The sequence below is a fragment of the Scatophagus argus genome, chromosome 11, assembly GCF_020382885.2.
Source record: "Scatophagus argus isolate fScaArg1 chromosome 11, fScaArg1.pri, whole genome shotgun sequence".
Classification (NCBI taxonomy): Eukaryota; Metazoa; Chordata; class Actinopteri; family Scatophagidae; genus Scatophagus; species Scatophagus argus.
This window is the reverse complement of record NC_058503.1, coordinates 12,417,283-12,435,171: the sequence shown is the minus strand read 5'-3', so window position 1 is coordinate 12,435,171 and position 17,889 is coordinate 12,417,283. Positions and strand designations below refer to the sequence as shown.

The following is a 17,889-nucleotide window of genomic DNA, read 5'->3' as shown; positions in this document are numbered from 1 at the left end:
TAAAGTACTCTTAACAGTATTCTCAGAGGAGCCATTTGGTGTTTAAAAATACTTTGTTAAGGTTTTTCAGGCGGGAGCGCTGTCACTGACACCCTCGGGTTCTAAACCTCGTGTAGCCTAGTTAAATAGGACAGAGAGACAGTTTCAAACCTTGGGATAAACCAAAGAGCGATGTATGAAGGTTTTAAAGTGTGCAAGTATGGTTTGTATGCAGCGGCTGAAAGCTCCGTCCTCTGAGGCTTTTCTCCAATGCACAGTGGAATTAACTGGTGAGTGCTTTGGTAATGGAAGGCATTATTCTTTAAGTGCAGTTCCTCTCATTGAAAACCCCCGAGGCCTTTCAAGAGTAGAGTGGATGGAACCTCGCTGAACAGAAGACGTTTAAATGGAGATGGCACACAACGTGAACGTGTAACTGGGGCTGCATTTAGGAAGTTGGTCAGGAAATAGAAGGAACGACCGTTCTCGAGCCATGTGTTTGTTAAGCAAATTTAAAACTCTGTACACAGCCGGACCTTTGCTCTCACAATTTTTCTGAAAGTCCTTTCAGTAGTATGTAACTTTGCTGCTTTCATACAGCTTTTATGAGTGTCATATGCATTTATTGGCCATGGCTTTTTGGAATGCCTTTTACATAAATGTTTGTTAGAGCTTTGTGAACATAAAGAGGACAGGAAGAGACTGTTTGTGTGGTATTTGAGAGAGATACAGTCAAGTGAAATATTATGATGGCAAGAAATAAGAGTGAATTCTTTGCTCTCAGAGACTCTGTCACTGTTGGATTTTAAAATAAATTTTGTCTTTGAATCTTTAAGCACGTCTGGCATCGTATTCACTGAAACATTTCCATCACTTCAATCATTTAAGTTATTAAAGAGTGAATTCTGCTGTCTGAATTATGAAGCTCATCATACACAAGCAAGGAATGATGGGTTGTTAGTTTGAATTTATTCATTCATGGCAACTGCAATGGGAGAATAAAAACCATTAAGCTGGAACTTTAGAGAGGAAGAAATGGTCCGATTGTTACTGTGATAGTACAAGGATTTTTGACCTCCTCTGCTGTAAATAAATACATCTGTCTCTCATGATATTTTTTTTTCTCATCACAGTAGCTATCTGACATGGGACCAACTACATACTGTACTTCTGTTTATTGAAAAGCTCTTTTGCATGTTTTGCAGTGGCTGTGATGAAGAGAGACCTGAGGTACCTATGCTGTTTCGCGATGTCCCATCCCTCCTGATCATCTTTGTGCTAACAATGCCACAGCCGCTGCGAAAAGGTACCGTTCCTGCATCTGCATCATGACACCACAAGAGAGCAGGGAGTCTCTCGGTGGCTGCTCCACAGGGACAGCCCCATTATCAGCAGTAATCAGGGCTGAGAGCTGGAAAGAAGCATTTCACATCTCTTATCTACGCTCCTCATGCCGTTATTTGCCTGTGAGGATCAGAGAGACTCGACCCTGGTGATGGGAGGGCTGCGCCTCCTTCTTGTGCCCTACAGTTATGGCTTGTCACCGCATCTCCTCCATCTTAGCTCTTCACTAGAAAAGGCGCAGGGCCACCTAAAGACCTGGCCCAACACATTGTGGTCATGCGTAATGGGAGACACATCACTGCAGGCAGATTATTTCACTGATGATGACTGAATTTGGTTGACTGCATGTGGGGGCAGTCAGGACTTGTAGAACATGGGAAGGGTTGATTCATTAGAAGTTGTAGTGGGTTAGTGTTTTGTGTCTAGTTTCAATTTTGTTAAGGGCTTTTTTACCTTTTATTGTCAGCTTGTTCTCAAGATCATGGTGTTTTATAGCCTTAGCCAAGATACAGCATTGTTCCAGTCGATGTGTTCATTTAATTAAAATGTAATAGCTATAAGACAGTGAAATGAAATGTATTTTATTTATCAGTTTTTTGCACAACAGGGTGAGATGCACATAGCATGATAAATGTGGTTACAATACCTTTGCTCAGTCCATTTGCTTTTGACTGCTATAAGGTGATTGCCTCCTTTTTTAGCTCTCCCTTTTAATTGTGTGTCCTGACACTTGTCACAGTGACCGGGACAGTGGAGCTGTCAGCAGCCCTTTGCTATAGAAGAAAACAAATGACGCTCTTTGTTGTTCTTTAAACCAAACTTAAATATACTTCAGGCTATATTTTCCACCTGAAACACTTTGCTAATTATCCTGCACACTCTCTTCGCAGAACTGAGAAACCAAATACAAAACCCTGTGAGAATCACTGCCAGCTCCTTTCAACTGGCACTTTGTGATGCTTGAAGAGCTTTTTTTTCTTTGTTTTTTTAAAAAGAAAGCAACCTATGCTCACATGTTGAAGTAATGTTATCTCTTTGAATAATCTGTATGTATTTGAATGGTCGCCTTCTCTCCGTGTGTAGAGCACTTTAGCTGTGTGGTGAAGATGCTGTACAACCTTCAGTTCATCCAGGCTCTGGCTGCTCTGTCAACCAAGTTCAGCCCAGAAGAAAGGCAGGCCTGGAGCACAGCTGGAGCACTTAAGAAGGTAAAAGTCAAAATTACAGTAGACTAGCCTGAGACCTGATTCACAATGAAATGCAGGTGCCAGAGTTACTTTCTGGTATTTACACTACATCTTCTGTTTTTTTAATGATGAAGGTCAGGAAAGAGAGCACCTGATGATGATTTAGTGTGATGACTTCATTTATTCTTATTCTTGCTTCTTGTGTGGATTGCCTGCATGGGTGTCTTTAGCCAATGCATATCTGTGGAGCTTTAATTATAATGTTAAACACTGGTCACAAAAATAAGGTCATACTGTAAAGATAATGACACCCCATGACAGATCAACAACTTCTCCATTTGTTAGAAATTTTTGGAACTGTCACTCTATTTTCTGCTCTCACTTTCACATTTTTCACTGTGTGTGAGGAGTCTGCACGTATCCTGTGCTTGTTGAACTTGTTATATCTTCTGATTGTTCCCTACAGACAGTCTACAAAGGCAGTAAATCATGCTGCACAAGTTAGTATTGAGATGAATTGAGCTCTTTCCAGTTTCATTTACGTGATTCCCACAGTTGAGAGTATCGATCTTCATTATCTGGAAAATTGTGATTGTGGGAGAGTGTTGCATTAATTGGCTGTCTGTCTTCAGTCTATTAAATCTGTATTAGTGAGTAGCTGCCTTGATTGTCAAAAGACAAATGGCTGAAACCCTTCCCTTTAGGGTGTTTCCATCCATAATGGAGGTGTGGATTTGTATCTTCCTGCTGCACTGTCATGAACAGTAGCCGAGGCACTCACAAGCCGTGGTTAAGATGGATTTCAAAACCACAATGACATCGGCATCCATATTTGGTCGAATGCCATTTTAATTAAGCTGAAGTTGTTGCAAAATATGCAGTCTGAACAAAGATCAGAGCCTCAAGAAAAGAAATCCATGGACTTGGAATTCCTCCCCTATAAATCTATGACAAAGGACAGCAGACGATATAAGACTGCTGTTTTAAATTCTTCTACCTTCAGCTTGATAAACGCTTGCAGCCTCTCCTCTATATAAAATACTAGCCAAACCAGTTGAATTTTTATCAGAACTCACAGTCTGTAATGTCTCTACCTCTTATCAGATGTTATATTGTAAGGAAAGAATTATTGTCTTTTGCTCGTTGTGCATAAGTCATTGTATTCTACAGTGCAGCGCATTTGAGATGTACAAAGAGGACCAGGAAGACACACAAGTGAAGTATTGTGGTCTGCATTTATATTCTAATGTGTGACTTTCATATGCTACTAATGTCCTTGTTTAAGGGTCATTTGATCATCTTATCAGCCTGTGAAGCTCTGCAGGCTATGATCCATGTTCTCTGCTAGAAAAGGCAGCGACCCATCTGTGAAACCATTCAAATGACTAAAGAGCATTTTGTTTGAGTATCAGAGTGCTGTGAATCGTGTGCCAGATATCGCCTGAACAGCCGTTGAACTCCCCTGATAGATTTTGGACTTGTGTGTTAGACAACGCTGTCCACCAAATTTTAAACATCTTTAGCCGTTATGCTACTGAGTCAGTTTATAGACTTTTTAAAGGCTTTTTGAGCCTGGACATAGTTAAGCATTGGGAGGAACTGTAACAGTATGGAAAGAGTTTTTTTTTTCATAGCCATCTAAAATATACTCTTCACCAACTGCATCCAGTCTCATAATCTTTTGATGGTCTGTTAACCTTCAAAAGGATTGTAGGGCAGTTTAAAGTGAATATCTGTGCCATTTATGTCTGATTACTTATTGCAATTACATATATTTGACACTATGTTTTTTTCTGTCACAGAATGCTGCAAACGCTGAGAAGTCTTTTGAAGCGCTGCTCAGTCACGTTATCACCGAGCTCTCTAAGGACAGGAGTGTCTACAAAGTGAACTCTGAGGAAACCCCAATGGTGAGACATCACTTCAGAACACAACTGCCTTCAGGACGGCGCTCTCGCTCCCCTTTTGTTCAGCTCTTATTTTGTTTTCTCTCAAACAATGAATTGGCCATTACCCCGAGAGACGGTGTCTGATATCTCCACTAATCTCCAGGGAGCATATACATCACAGTATTATCAGCGAGCTGTTGGCGGGTTATTGATCAAGTGTTACTGTTGTTTCCCTCTCCAGTTGATCTCCAGCGTGTGGTCCCCACAGTCTATCGAGTTCAGCCTCCAGCAGTTCTGCCTGCCCTTCCTTCGCCTCTCCTGCCTTCTGCAGCATCACCTCTACGGAGACAACCTGACAGGCTGCCTGGTATGGTTTAGCAGAAGTGTCGTTCTACCTGCTTAAGCTACCCTACCCCTTTGTGTCCTAGCTGCAAGAACCTCTGCTCCTCTTGTGTGCGTTATTGTCAGTTTTCCCATGACGTCTCAACAGAAGAAACATGAGGCGTTTCAGCTTGTCAGTAGATGAGAGTGTAGTTCATTCAACTCCTGCGTGAATCACAGGGTTTTAATGAAAGCGAAGAGAAGTGACCTCACCAGCCATTCTGTCGTTTGTGTGGTCTCAGGAGGAGGCGGAGTTCTCGTCGTTGGCTGTGTGTTTGGGTCTCTTGCCGTCAAGTCCGCAGCCTTCCGGCATTGTGAACGGCGCCTCATGCCTGCAGTGGCCGGTCAGCGCCTTTGACTTGGTGACACAGTGGTGCGCTGAGGTCACAGGGCTCTCTCAGACGCAGGCTGAGCAATCGTTGGTACGTATGTGAATGCCAGGCTGCAGGATACATGTGTATATTCTGACAGTCACATAACAAGTCGTCTCTTGAAACCCACTGGATTTTATTCTTTAAACGTATTTGAACCCTGCCAGGTGTGTTGCTGCAGTGAAATACTCAGCTTACACATTTTTGTCATGTATTATTGGTCTTGATAAGGGCTATTATCAGTATCTGAAGCGTCTCATGTGTGCATGAGACTTCCAAACATTTAAAATTATAAAGCATTTGTGATTACTCTGGTTTAACAGTTAGTCTGTGTGTCTTATTTTGAATTTAAATTGGACATAAATTGTCACACGAGAAGTTGGGTTTTAATCGACTTTGGAGTTGGAAATAAATAGTCTTCATGACTTCATAACTGGACATGTGTGACAGTCAGAATTTAGTCACAGTCCTAACCTGGTGATGTTTTTTTTTTCTTTTTAAAAGGGCTAAAGTTTATATGATCAGGAAGTTTGGGAAGAGTTGGAGGACAGATTGTATCAATGCCTGCAGTGCTCAGTTAATGTATGCCTTAAATGTTGCATAGTTGACATCCTTCTGTCTTTTCTTCTCCCTTAAAGACCTTACTTGTCCAGGATCCTCAATGGGCAGCCCCACGCCTTCTCCAGCTACCTGACAACTACAATATCATCTTCCAGTACTATCACAGGAAGGCCTGCACTGCCTGCAAAAAGGTGCCAAAAGACCCTGCACTCTGCCTTGTTTGTGGCGCCTTCGTCTGTCTCAAAGGCGTGTGCTGCAAACAACAGGGTACCTGTGAATGTGTTTTGGTGAGTTACTCTTTTCACACCGAATTGCAAGCCGAATTTACAGAGCTTTGACAGTGCCGGGAGCATTTTTAAATTCATCTTGTTTTATTTATTGTCACCGGCAGCACTCCCAACATTGTGGCGCAGCTACAGGCATCTTTCTGCTGATAAATGCCTCGGTTATCATCATCATTCGTGGACATCGTTTCTGCCTGTGGGGTTCTGTTTACCTCGATGCCCACGGAGAGGAGGACCGCGATTTACGGTATGAACACACAGCAGTGTTGTGCAGGGAGCTTATGCAGTTAAAACATTTAAAATACCTTTTGAACAAGGTCCCAGTTTCCACTATACATACTTTCTGTGTAAATACTTTATTAATATTTAAATACTTACTGGCTGCAGAGAAGACAAACAGCGCTCTCACTCTTCTTTTCCCCTCTGGCCTTTCAACAGCCGTGGCAAACCTCTCTTCTTATGTGATGAGAGGTATCGAGTGTTGGAGCAGCAGTGGGTTTCACACACCTTTGATCACATTAATAAACGTTGGGGGCCTCACTATAATGGACTCTAAGATCTTCCACAGTCCACTGACAACAGCAACCCAAGATGAAGAGGATATTTTTTTCTTTTCTGGCTTTTGTGTCTGCCTCGATCAAAATGTTTGGAAACTCTTCACGTGATAAACACAAACATCCAGTGAGGGTATTGCTGCCACAGCCTTGGTTTATGTGAAGTTTGGTGTACAATCATGCCTAAAGATTAACACGTGTGTGTGTTTAAGTGATTTATTGTGTGGTTTTCGACAGGGAAAAAAAGAAATTAAAAAAAATAAACAGAATTCGATGAGGTCAAACTAAAAAGCACAACTTTGCCCAAAAAAAAAATTCAATTGGTTTGCAACAGGTTTTTGAAACTTGTCTCATTTATTTGGGTTAACAACAACAACAAAAAAAAATCTATCAAGTGCTGAATGTCCCTGCAAAGTTTGGTTACTTTTTGCACCATTTATGATGATGTTAATGCATATCCCTTTTATTTATCGAAATGTGCTCTGTTGTGCTGGCATGAGTTTCAAGCTCCTGATGAGTGTAGCGATGTTATTGCAATGTGCACTCATTGTCTGCTGACATGTGATGGTAGGCAGGACAAGTCCACCCATCAACACTAGAGTTTTTTTGCAAACAAGCAAAGGCTCTTTTTATGGGTCTAGTTGCAATCCATCCTCAGGAATTTTTTTTTTTGTTTTTTTTGCTGTTTAAAATAAGTTTTAGATATTTAAATAAATGCTGCTGCTCATTGTTCAAATAAGTAATTTTAACTTTTGTGAAGACTTTTTTTCTAAGGTTGTGCTTTGAGTTTTTGGTAGATGGTTGGGAATGTTGACTCAAACTCGCTTTCATGTTTAAGGGGGTATGCGGTCATCTCATTACGCTCACCACAGTTCTCGTAGTCCTGCCCCGTGTGCGCTTTTTGTTTGTGGTTGGTTCCGAAGAAGAAACACAAACGCCAACTCTACGACAGCTGAAGCTACAACCGGTTAATAAATAATCGCAGATTTGATGTCTCATCTTTCCACCCAAAAGCTGAAGTCAAACAGAATTTAAGTCGTGTACCTTTTGTAAGGAAGTGAAATTTCGTCGCACAGATTTGGTGTCTGGCTGCAGCGGCAAAACCGAGCACCATATGAGAGCAGGAAAGATGAACTCAATGAAGTATAAGTATATGAAGACTCTCACTCTCAACACTCAACATCTTTCTGTGCTGTCAAAAAGAAGAAGTTTTTCCCTTTATGCTTTTGATTGTGGAGTCCTAACTGCAGTGTAGAACATTTATTGTGATGACTATCCCTCACTTGTGCTTCATCTAGTTGTGATTTATAGTTGCATTCCAACATTATAAGATTATCAGGCTTGAGTATCTGTTACACACTGTGCATGACATCCTTTAAGCCACCATTATTTAAGTGTCTTAGCTACTTAATTTCCTGGTCATCATCTGTTTTTTTCTGGACGAGAGAAATTTATCCAGTCGTGCCTGCAAGATTCATTTTTTCAAGTGATAAACGGCATACTGCTGATCTCTGGTTTTCAAATGCTGAGCCACGCCGTGCTGCAACGAGGAAACTCTAAGGAGCAAGTTAACACTTGAAACATTTCCTCTTGAATTCATGCATGCTGCTTTTCTGTTTACTGAGTTTCTCCTCCTCTTTATTTTGCAGTACCCACTTTGTAAATGACCGCAACCGAATAGCCAACGAGTAGTGGGTGTAAATTGTATCTGAAAGCTCTTGTGTGTTCTCCTGTATGAATGAAGTGAGAATACAGTACATTACTGTAGGTGCTGACTCAAACTTTCTGGGTTTGACCAGAAAGTATGACTTGGACATTTAATGCAAAATGTAACATATGTGAATAAAATATAATCACGCTGAATTGTGTCCCTTTTTTTGTCAGCAATATCTCGTACACCAAATGAGAGCTGTGATCGTGTATTGGTCCTGTTAAAGTAGGAATGGGTTCTTCTGTCAAATATCAATCCCCTCATCCTTCTGTGCTGTCAGAGGAAGCTGATAGCACTATCCTTTTGTCTCTGGCAGATGTAACTGAAGTCATTTCCAAGAAACCTGACTGTGCTGGGCAGACTAGAAGATTTCATAACTCTGCTATCAACTCGGCACCATAAACCTTAAATATTACTTTTTCTATAATAGCCTTTTGTCCTGTGCTGTAATCAGGAAATGTGAACTGGTGAGCTTCAGGCATCCACCTCAGATTGTCCACCAGGGGTCTCAGTTCACTGGAGCTCGTCAGATAACTACCACTATGACCTTTTAGAAGAATAATGTGACTAGTCTCTAGAATACAGCAGGTGTAAAGTTATAAAAATATTTTAGAAATTCAACTCATATTAGTGTATGTCGGTATAGAAGCGAGCTGGCTGCCAAGTCTTAATTTTTCATCGCTTGTCATTTACATCTTGCAGAAGAAATTGCTTTTAAACTCGAGGAAATGCAAAAAAATAAGATTGTACACAAGTAAGCCCTGTTGCTGATTTAGTCTTCGCCGTTACGTAGCGGTCCACTGGCCCCTTCACAGTCCCACAAAGAAATATCACTGCCATGTGACTGAGCATTTCGAGGATAATTGGGTTGAGGTTTCACAAACGAGGGAGGCCCCTCTGGTTAATGACCAATGGCCGCACAAAGCCTTTCTTTTCTGCCAATTAACCCAAAGAGAAACAAAAAAAAAAAATTCAGTGTGGGATTTTATCCGGGTCAAACCAGGGCTGCATACTTTCCTGCTAAGAGATGCTGGTGTTGCAGGCCCTGCTGCGGCGAGCATCATGGGGTGTTTCCCCTTTTCCTTCCTGTCCAGGTAGGTACACTGCTGCTACAGAGAGCATGAATAGACCATTAAAGGCTCCATGAGGTGTTATTGGTCAGCCAGGAGCTTGTGGTGTGTAGGACAGCGCGCTCCGGTGTCTGTGCTGTTAATAATTAAAACCGTTCACCGAGTAAACAGGGAAATCAGTTCGGACGTGTTGCTATGGACGGTAAGCTGCACGTAAAGATATGTTAGTTTATGCCAGTACAATGAGGTGTTGGGTCAGGCTCATGTCCAGTGTTGTCTGTGTGGATCCAGACAAACAGAGATGGATGTACCTGACTGATCAGTGATCAGCTGATGTCTGAAAAAGTTTCCTCTTTTTTTGTTCTTTTTTATTATTATTTGCAGATTTTGGAGATGGAAACGCGGAGGCGGCAAAGTGCAGGTAGGACTCACGTTTCCTCAGCAGAAGGCCTCGGCTCTGTTTTAAAATACCTGGCTTTGTGGTGGGTGACCATACAAAAGTATTGGAATTTGGTTTTTTGGTTTTGTTTTTGTCTTTTTTTTTATTGTTATTATCAATTTGCAAAATCTAGTTGTACTCCTCAGTTAATCATTTTTGCATTTCTAAATTAAATTCTCATCAAATCTGTTTACAAAGTGTATCTCCTCGAATAGTGAAGAAATAAGTGCATTTTGTGTAAAAGTCGTTGTACATTACATTTGTCAGATCTTTCATTTTACTTACTGAGTATCAGGGTAAATACGTCTAATGAAGTCTGACTTTACAGAAAATCTTACATTCATCAAGACAAAATGATGAGTATGATTGGATTTAATTGTTTTTATTCTGTATTAACCACAAAGTTATTTTCAGGAGATCAAACATTTCAAAAGTGTCAGTAATTTTTAGATTCAACCATCAAAACTCCACTAAACTACAGTGGAAAATGTGACTATTAGGCCACAATTTTTTAACATATTGCATGTTATAAGGAACTTTGACAGTAATCAAAGTGTCTTGCATTTGAAAAACAAATCCTGTGGCAGTGAAGTAGGTGACCGCAGAAAATGACAGCAGAAATGTGAAACGAGGTGAATCCATTGCGTTGATTCAGTGATAAACACTGAAAGATAAACTAATATGAGGCGTCAGTGGAGTCGAAGTGCTCTTATAATACTGAAATGTGGACTTATAATTCTCAATTTTGTCTGAATGACACAACAGTTTGGTGAAAAAAAAAAAATACCCATAAATCTTAAGATGTGATTCAAGATTGTGCAGCCTTAATCCACTTTACTGTATGACACTCAGTTTTGTTTCCTTCACACAAACAGGAGCATTGCATTGCTTTGCATTGCATTGCATTGCACAGGATTGCACTGTGCAAGCGGCTGCTGAAACAGCTGTGATATTTGTGATTACGAGGGAGTCATTTGTGACAGTTGTTCAGGTTTTTAGGCTGATTATTTTGATGATGTTGTTGGATTCTGGTTAATTAGGTTGCTGTTTTGTGTATCCAACATCGTCACTTGGAGACCTTTTAATCATGCAGGTGCACTGCTAAGCTTATGAGGCTCAAAACTTATTAAAAAAAGAAAAGTGTTTGTTTGTGGTCGCGTGAGTCTTTGGTTGTCCAGGGTTAGAACAAGGGCACAGTGCTTTCGGCCCGGCTGGTGGAGGTTTACTGCAAAGCCTCTTCATATCCCCTTAAAAGGGATTATAGTTCAGAGTTTTTTTTTTTCTCCCTCTCTCCACACAGACTTACCAAATGGTTTACCAAGTGAAGTTTCCCTTAAGGCCTTACCAGAGAGGGTGGGATTGTGCGAGTTTGACGGAAGCAGAAAATTAGATTACCCACTTTTACTTTGCACTGTTTCTGGTGACAAAGACGGCCCCTGTGCTGCAGCTGTTGACATCATCTAAAGCTGTTACCACCTCCAACCATCGCTGAAGCTGGGGATTATGTAGGTGTGCCATAAATACAAATATTGAGGGTAGAATGATGTTTAGCTGAAGAAGCATCTGTATTCTCATCACAAAGTCAGCTCATAAACATGCAGCTATCCCAGTTTTATGTGTAGTTTGTTGATTTTCGCAGTGTCACCAGATACAGTATTCCTTTTCAGGTATTCTGACACAGCGAGGTGAACAAAGGGTAACCTGAGCGTTGTGATCCGGGACCCGAGGTGTCCAGTTCTAAAGCAGCTATGACGACTCTCCTGTTCATTTAAAAGAACAGCGTTTGGGGTTTTTCTTTACTTTATGACAATAAGGCACATAAGACAAGACTGGCCTCTCAAATATTAAGAAGAAGTCAGAAGTCAAGAAATAATGAAGAAGCCTGTCGTTCTCTCTTCTCTCTCCAACTTCTTTGGTTACGACACCTTAAAACAGTGCTGTGTCTCCTGACTACCCCTCTTCACAGGCTGCATATGTGTACGCACTATAACCAGGTTAACCAAAGATTAATGGTCCATTTTTAAAGGTAGAGAGGAGGAGAATTATCCAGTAATCATCAATAAGCAAAAAACATTATGTAAATGGATATATTAGTTATGTAACAACAATATGTTTTGGGTTTTTTTTTGCTGTCATCAACTTGTGACCCGTCAGACTTATTTCATGACCTCTTTAGGGGGACCTAAACCACATGTTTGGAACCTCCTGCTTTACTTCACTGTCACTATATAGAAGGTATATAGTAGGTTTTCTGTGTAAAAACCTATAAATGTTTTATTTGCACAGCAGACACTAAAGGCAAGCATGCATAAAAACCTGTCTGTGTTTCTCATAATAAAATTTCAATGAAATTCTCCTTTTGGGACTAGTTCCCCATAATAAATTATGTATGTGCCAAGGATTGATGCAGGGATGGGAAGGACTGACTTCTTTTATTTTATTTTATCTTATATTTGGCTTCCAAAGGGGGGGTTAGATTTAAAAAACAAAACTTTAGGAACCACAGCTTTGAAACATACATGAAATTGTGAGCCACTCTTGGAGCAAGTTCTGTCCATATTAATGCTGTTTCCGGCTGGTGAGACTGTCGCTTCATTGGATCCCCTGGGCTTTAAACTCGTGGCAACAGCAACATCCATTGTTGTGTTTTTTCAGGAGGAATAATGTCTTATTTTTTTAAGTCATATGGACTCTGTTGTATATCTGTTTTATATTTAAGGAGGCCATTTCAGGATGAAGAATCTAAATATGGAAATTCCCTGTGCAGTTCTGGACTTGTGTTTGATGTTAATGGACAGATTGTCCTCAGCTCAGTGCTTTTCTTTTTGCCACAGCGCACCCGTGATAGTTTGCACTGGTGCACAGTAGCGGCAGAGGTGCTCATTAAACTTTTGTCACTTGTCACATACAAGAAACTAATACACAGTTGTCAGACAAAATGCATGCAGCTGAATGTGCAAATAACATTGTGTACAGAGAGGAGACGGACTGCGAGTCATGTGACCTAGCAACTACCGTGGAGTTCCTGGTAACCTGCGTGCAACCTGAGATGCTTCATATCAGACACCATTATGAGTGGATACATCTGCCACCTGAATATTTAACAGTGCTGCAGATCAGGTCACAGATTACTGGTGAATTATTAATCCCTATAGATTAGCATGAATTAGTCTGGAGCCTTTTGGTGTGTGGGAGAGACAGACACTTTCACAGAGACAGGTATGTGACACTTTTGGCTTTATGATCTGAGCTTTGTTGATCTTTTGAAAACTATTCTGAAGAATGAATAGATGCAATCCGGTAAATTACCACATTAGTTTTTATTAGTGTTTGGTGGTTGCAGACTATTGCTGTCAAGTTTTTTTTTTATATGATTGATGTTCAAATTGTGGGTGAAATTACGTGTGCTGTGTAGCCTAAGATCGTGATTGACTGACTTTGACTATTTGATGTTAGATTCTGGCTGCAGTTTTACTTTAAGAGCTCGTGTTTTTGAATTTTTGCAAAACACTTGCACAACAACGCACTCGTGCACTTGACAGTAATTCACTAAAGATAATAATCAGTCTCGTGTCATCTGCAGCTGCATGTCAGAGGTTCAAACCTTATAAGATGTGTTGATATGTTAGAGGAAGTATCTGCTGCAGCCGGTCTTGAGAGTCAAAAAGCTGCCGTAGAGGAATATGAGCTGTTTGTCACCAAGGCGGGTGAAGGTGTCTTGGTAACAGGTGACCGGGGATGTGATCAAAGCCTGGTGTAGATGCAGAGCAGTTCAGACACAAAACAGAGCGACAGTCATCAATGGCAGATTAACAGATTTGGATCTTGCTGATTAATAAGGCGGGTGTGGTGCATTATTCACGGACAGTTTAAGATGGGCGATCAACTGCGGAACCATCGCTGATCGATTATTAGACTAAAGATGAAACTATCATTTTAGGTGAATGATTCAGCAGTTACCTTGATTTTTTTTTTTTTTATTTGAATGTGTGTCGTAACAATACATGTTTACAAAAGATGCTGTGGATGGTGCTACTACCACATGCTGCTCCCTGAAGGACGCAGTGAAGGATATCAGTTTGATCTCAGCGCTGCATGTTTGAACGTCTCCACAGAGTAGCGGTAGATCCATCCAATATCTACCCGGATGCCGTCAGCCTGCATGCACAACAATTTATAAATCTGTCCTCACGCGGCTCGCGAGGCTTAAACATCATTCACATTTACTCACATCAGTCTGCCGATGTCAACTTTCCTCCTTCAGGGTCACACAACCTCTGTGATGCACAACACGTTTATGACAAGTGGAGCCGTCGCGAGATCTTACACAAACATTCCTCTCCATCATGTTTTATATCTCAAATATGTGTCATTTTGCAAGAAAAGGATATATGCATCCCAACATGGCAACCTCACTTTCTAATCCATCATGCTGTTCTGACATTTAGTGCTTTGCATCTTTGCTCTTTGCGTGTTGTATCTGGTCACAGAAACATCACTTGTGGACTTAAAGAGTGGTTTATATTAGGGTTTCGCACGGCTGTTGAATATTAGTCCTTATAACAGCCTTCTAGGCTGAAGACACGTAAATCACTTTATAAAACACTTTTACGTAATAATCGTTTCACAGCAGTTTGGACGGAGGTGTGGTGCCGCTTCACTGCTCATTCAGGACGACACTTGTCAAGTTAATCTCTGACCAATCCAATTGATCTTGAGGAGATTGCACTTCTTAGTGGGCAGTGACAAGGTCCCCATGGAGAGAGCTAATTCAGTGTCTCTGTGAAGTGCCACTTGTTGCCGTCCTCTTGGGGAAGCAATTGCTGTTGCTACTGGTGTTGTTATATTATGATCACTAGAGACTCTTTAGCTGTGATTTTTCTCAGCCCCGATGAGTCAGAGGAAAATAACACTTGCCATGTAAGTAGAGTAATGTCGCCTTCACCTACAGCTGTCTGCTTTGTTTTTACTTTGATTTCCTCTGCTTTAAACCTGTTAAGTGGCTCCCTTGGTGGACATATAGTCGTTTCACTGAGCTGAATGAGAAGGCCTGCGGGGATAAATGCACTGCAGTGTGCTACAAACTTTTTCCTTTTAATTACTTCCTTCTGTGTGATGTCCACAGCGAGACGTGTTGCTGCGACAGTGTAAAAGTCCGTCTGGTCTTTTGTGAGACTCCGTTGTTAAGTTATTCACAGGAAGTTCTCTTTTTGCAGGACCAAGTATCAGGTATTAGAAACGGATTAACATTTCTCTTAGTTCCTATTAAATGTCCACAAGTATTTCAAGCAAGAGTTCATTTTCCATCATTGCTTTGTGATTGATATGAATACATTCTATGTTTGATTACGTATATTGTGTTTACTCTCTAGGAGGTCACTGTATGGACTGTTTCCTTACAAGTCCAGCATGATTGGCATAGAGAACCTGGGCGATCCGTCAGGTGACTGGGATATAGTGGAGACCATTGGTAAAGGAACATACGGCAAAGTCTACAGAGTGACCAACAAGAAGGATGGGAGTCAGGCAGCAGTGAAAGTGCTAGACCCAGTCAATGTAAGTGAGATAAAAGCATGTTTACTGTGGAGCCTTTTGCAGACTTAGCACCATCTTTCCCCTGCCAGCATTGAAAAACTGTGATACAGAACAAGCTTGGGTTTCATTATACGATTATTACTCTGACGTAGTGCATCTGAGTATATAATCCATCAGAGTTTTCAGAAACTCATTCATTCAGGTGTTTAATGCACTGCTTTCCAATCTTTTTGGCTTGTAGCCCTTCCAAAAAACTGCTAACGACCCATCATCAAAGGCTGCATGGGTTAAGACCAAAACCACATTTATTTTTCTTCTCTTTTATTTGATTCATTTTTTAATACCAGAATAAGAAAAACAATCAACTAATTAAATAAAAGTAAAATAAAGGGGGGGAGAAAAGCAAGGATTTGAGGAATGTTATGTAATTTTATGCATCGATATTTTTGGCCATGCCAGCAATTTGGCTCTATGGATGACAATGTCAGAATCACTCCATTTTTTACCTAGACTAGAGCTGCAATTATTAGTCGATTAATCAACTCAAAAGAAAATTGTTTAAAAACTACATATATAAAAAAACTCTCTGTAACTTTAAGACTCTTCTCAATTAGCATCTCTCTAACTGAGCCTGTGTGCTTGTTTACTGTCTAATATTCTGTTCTCTTTGGGATTCATTATGTCATTTAATTGGAAACTTGATTGACAGACGTCAGACTGAGTGTGTGTACTGTTTTGCTGGCTTGATTGAATCATTCAAACACAGGTCTAACAAAACTCTGGGTGCCCCCCCTCTCCCTGTAAATTTTCCTTTTTTAGTGCTGGTGAGGGTTTGCCCCGCAGACATTCATTCTGACAGTTTTTTTCATGACTGCAAGAACTCATAATATTGTGACAGAAGAGAAAAGTAAAGACCAAAACCACTGTGTTTTTCTTTTTCTTTTTAACAATTTTACTTGTCTCAGCATGCGAGCCATTCAAACAGAGTAAGTTGCCAGTACTTTTTCCTACTTTCCATCTTGATGCAGTTGTACTTGTACAGATCCAGTGATATATATCAACGTCTCCCCTTTTCATTTATGTCCTGTCACGTTAAGTCTAACACACCCTTCCCAGAAAGTGTAGCTCCTGCATTGACTGTATCCTCCCCTTATGTCCATTCATTCGTCTGTGTGATAAGGATGCTGTAGACTCTGCATTGGCACCGCATTGTTCGAGTGAAACTTGGTGTGAGGCGTTCCTGTGATTGTGTCAATGGAACAATCCCCATCCTGGCAGAGCTATTCACCACGATGCTCCCCTGATGGCCACGAAGATGAAGCTGCCTCCTCTCTCATTCCTCTCCCTGATTAGACTGCTGACACTATCACTCAGACATCCAGGAAGAGAAATTCAGCCTCTCTGACTGTTGCTCTTCCCTTCCTCTGAGATTTACTTTGATAGAAAAGCACTTCCAGAAATAGTTTAGCACTCGGTCCCATCCCTTCTTTTGTCACGGAGTTTATAACCCTGTCTGTAGGAGTCTAATTATAGTCAGTGTCAGAATGAAACTGACATATTTGGTCATGAATGTTATTGTCATTACATTTCACCATGTTGTTTGCTTCTCTTTTGAATTACTGCCTCTTTGGCCATTCTGTGTTCCAACCTTGCCTGTTTTCTGTTGCCGATTAAAGGATGTGGATGAGGAGATTGAGGCAGAATACAACATCTTGAGGTCCCTGTCCAACCACCCTAATGTGGTGAAGTTTTACGGCATGTTCTACAAGTCGGACAGCTTATCGGGTGGACAACTTTGGCTTGTGCTTGAGGTGAGCTCTTCATAATGTCTGCTGTCTCTGTGTCAATACAGGACCTGGATCACAGTTGACTGGTTTTTCCCAGATGCATCTTTGCATCCTTACAAACTCCCCTTTATTGCAGCATGCCATTTGCTAATGCACATTAAAGACTGGATATTATATTACACAGAAATGTAATATGACAACGGTAAAACAAAATAACTTAGTTTTAGCACCATTTGTGCATGTAGAACAAGTGTAAACCCACGTCTAACAGATTTGGTTGCTCCTAATAGTAATTTAGCTGAGAAAGCTGAAGCTATCATCATTCCACATGTTACATACCTGTGAAGGAGGAAGAGCATGAATTCTGAGTCCTTTTCAACCCCTCAGTTCTCTCCCATCTGTTGAATGACGTTTTCACCTGTGCTCTGCCACCATCTCTTTTAGGTTTTTTTGTTGTTGTTGTTCTTCAGTCAATTCTTAGCTTATTAGCTAGTCTCTTGAGGATGTTTTTCCTCAGCTGGAAACATGTGAACATTTGCTGGGTAAGCCTACACTTAACACACTAAATGATGTGCCATCCAGTTTCATTATATTTGAGAGAAGGCAGACATCTCTACAGCTGTTTTGGTGAGTAACACCGAATGTAAACATCACTGTTTATTTATAAGACAACTCCACAGGGTACCTTTAACTCTTGTCATCCAAATACAGCGGTCTAGTTTCTGTGAGCCTGAAAAATTATATCAAATGTGTAAAACTCCTGCTCAAGTGAAACCCTTTGATATTTAAGATGTAGA

General features: G+C 40.8%; 2 protein-coding genes across 8 annotated transcripts in view; both read left to right on the top strand.

Annotated features, from left to right (window-relative positions):
* ubr3 (ubiquitin protein ligase E3 component n-recognin 3) overlaps positions 1-8,413 on the top strand; it is a 37,295-nt gene extending 28,882 nt beyond the window's left edge. For both annotated transcript variants that reach the window (XM_046403332.1, XM_046403333.1), the window contains 8 exons: positions 1,185-1,285; positions 2,407-2,531; positions 4,313-4,420; positions 4,641-4,766; positions 5,023-5,202; positions 5,790-5,999; positions 6,104-6,243; positions 6,435-8,413. In XM_046403332.1, the coding sequence (XP_046259288.1) occupies positions 1,185-1,285; positions 2,407-2,531; positions 4,313-4,420; positions 4,641-4,766; positions 5,023-5,202; positions 5,790-5,999; positions 6,104-6,243; positions 6,435-6,552 (1,108 nt within the window). In that variant the 3' untranslated portion in view covers positions 6,553-8,413. The remainder of the gene's footprint in view (positions 1-1,184; positions 1,286-2,406; positions 2,532-4,312; positions 4,421-4,640; positions 4,767-5,022; positions 5,203-5,789; positions 6,000-6,103; positions 6,244-6,434) is intronic.
* A 651-nt stretch (positions 8,414-9,064) lies between these two features.
* Positions 9,065-17,889, top strand: part of myo3b (myosin IIIB) — a 61,663-nt gene continuing 52,838 nt past the window's right edge. For 2 of the 6 annotated variants that reach the window (XM_046404305.1, XM_046404304.1), the window contains exons 1-4: positions 9,066-9,355; positions 9,716-9,752; positions 15,143-15,326; positions 16,982-17,116. In XM_046404305.1, the coding sequence (XP_046260261.1) occupies positions 9,289-9,355; positions 9,716-9,752; positions 15,143-15,326; positions 16,982-17,116 (423 nt within the window). In that variant the 5' untranslated portion in view covers positions 9,066-9,288. The other 4 variants (XM_046404308.1, XM_046404310.1, XM_046404309.1 and 1 more) reach the window with 4 other exon arrangements.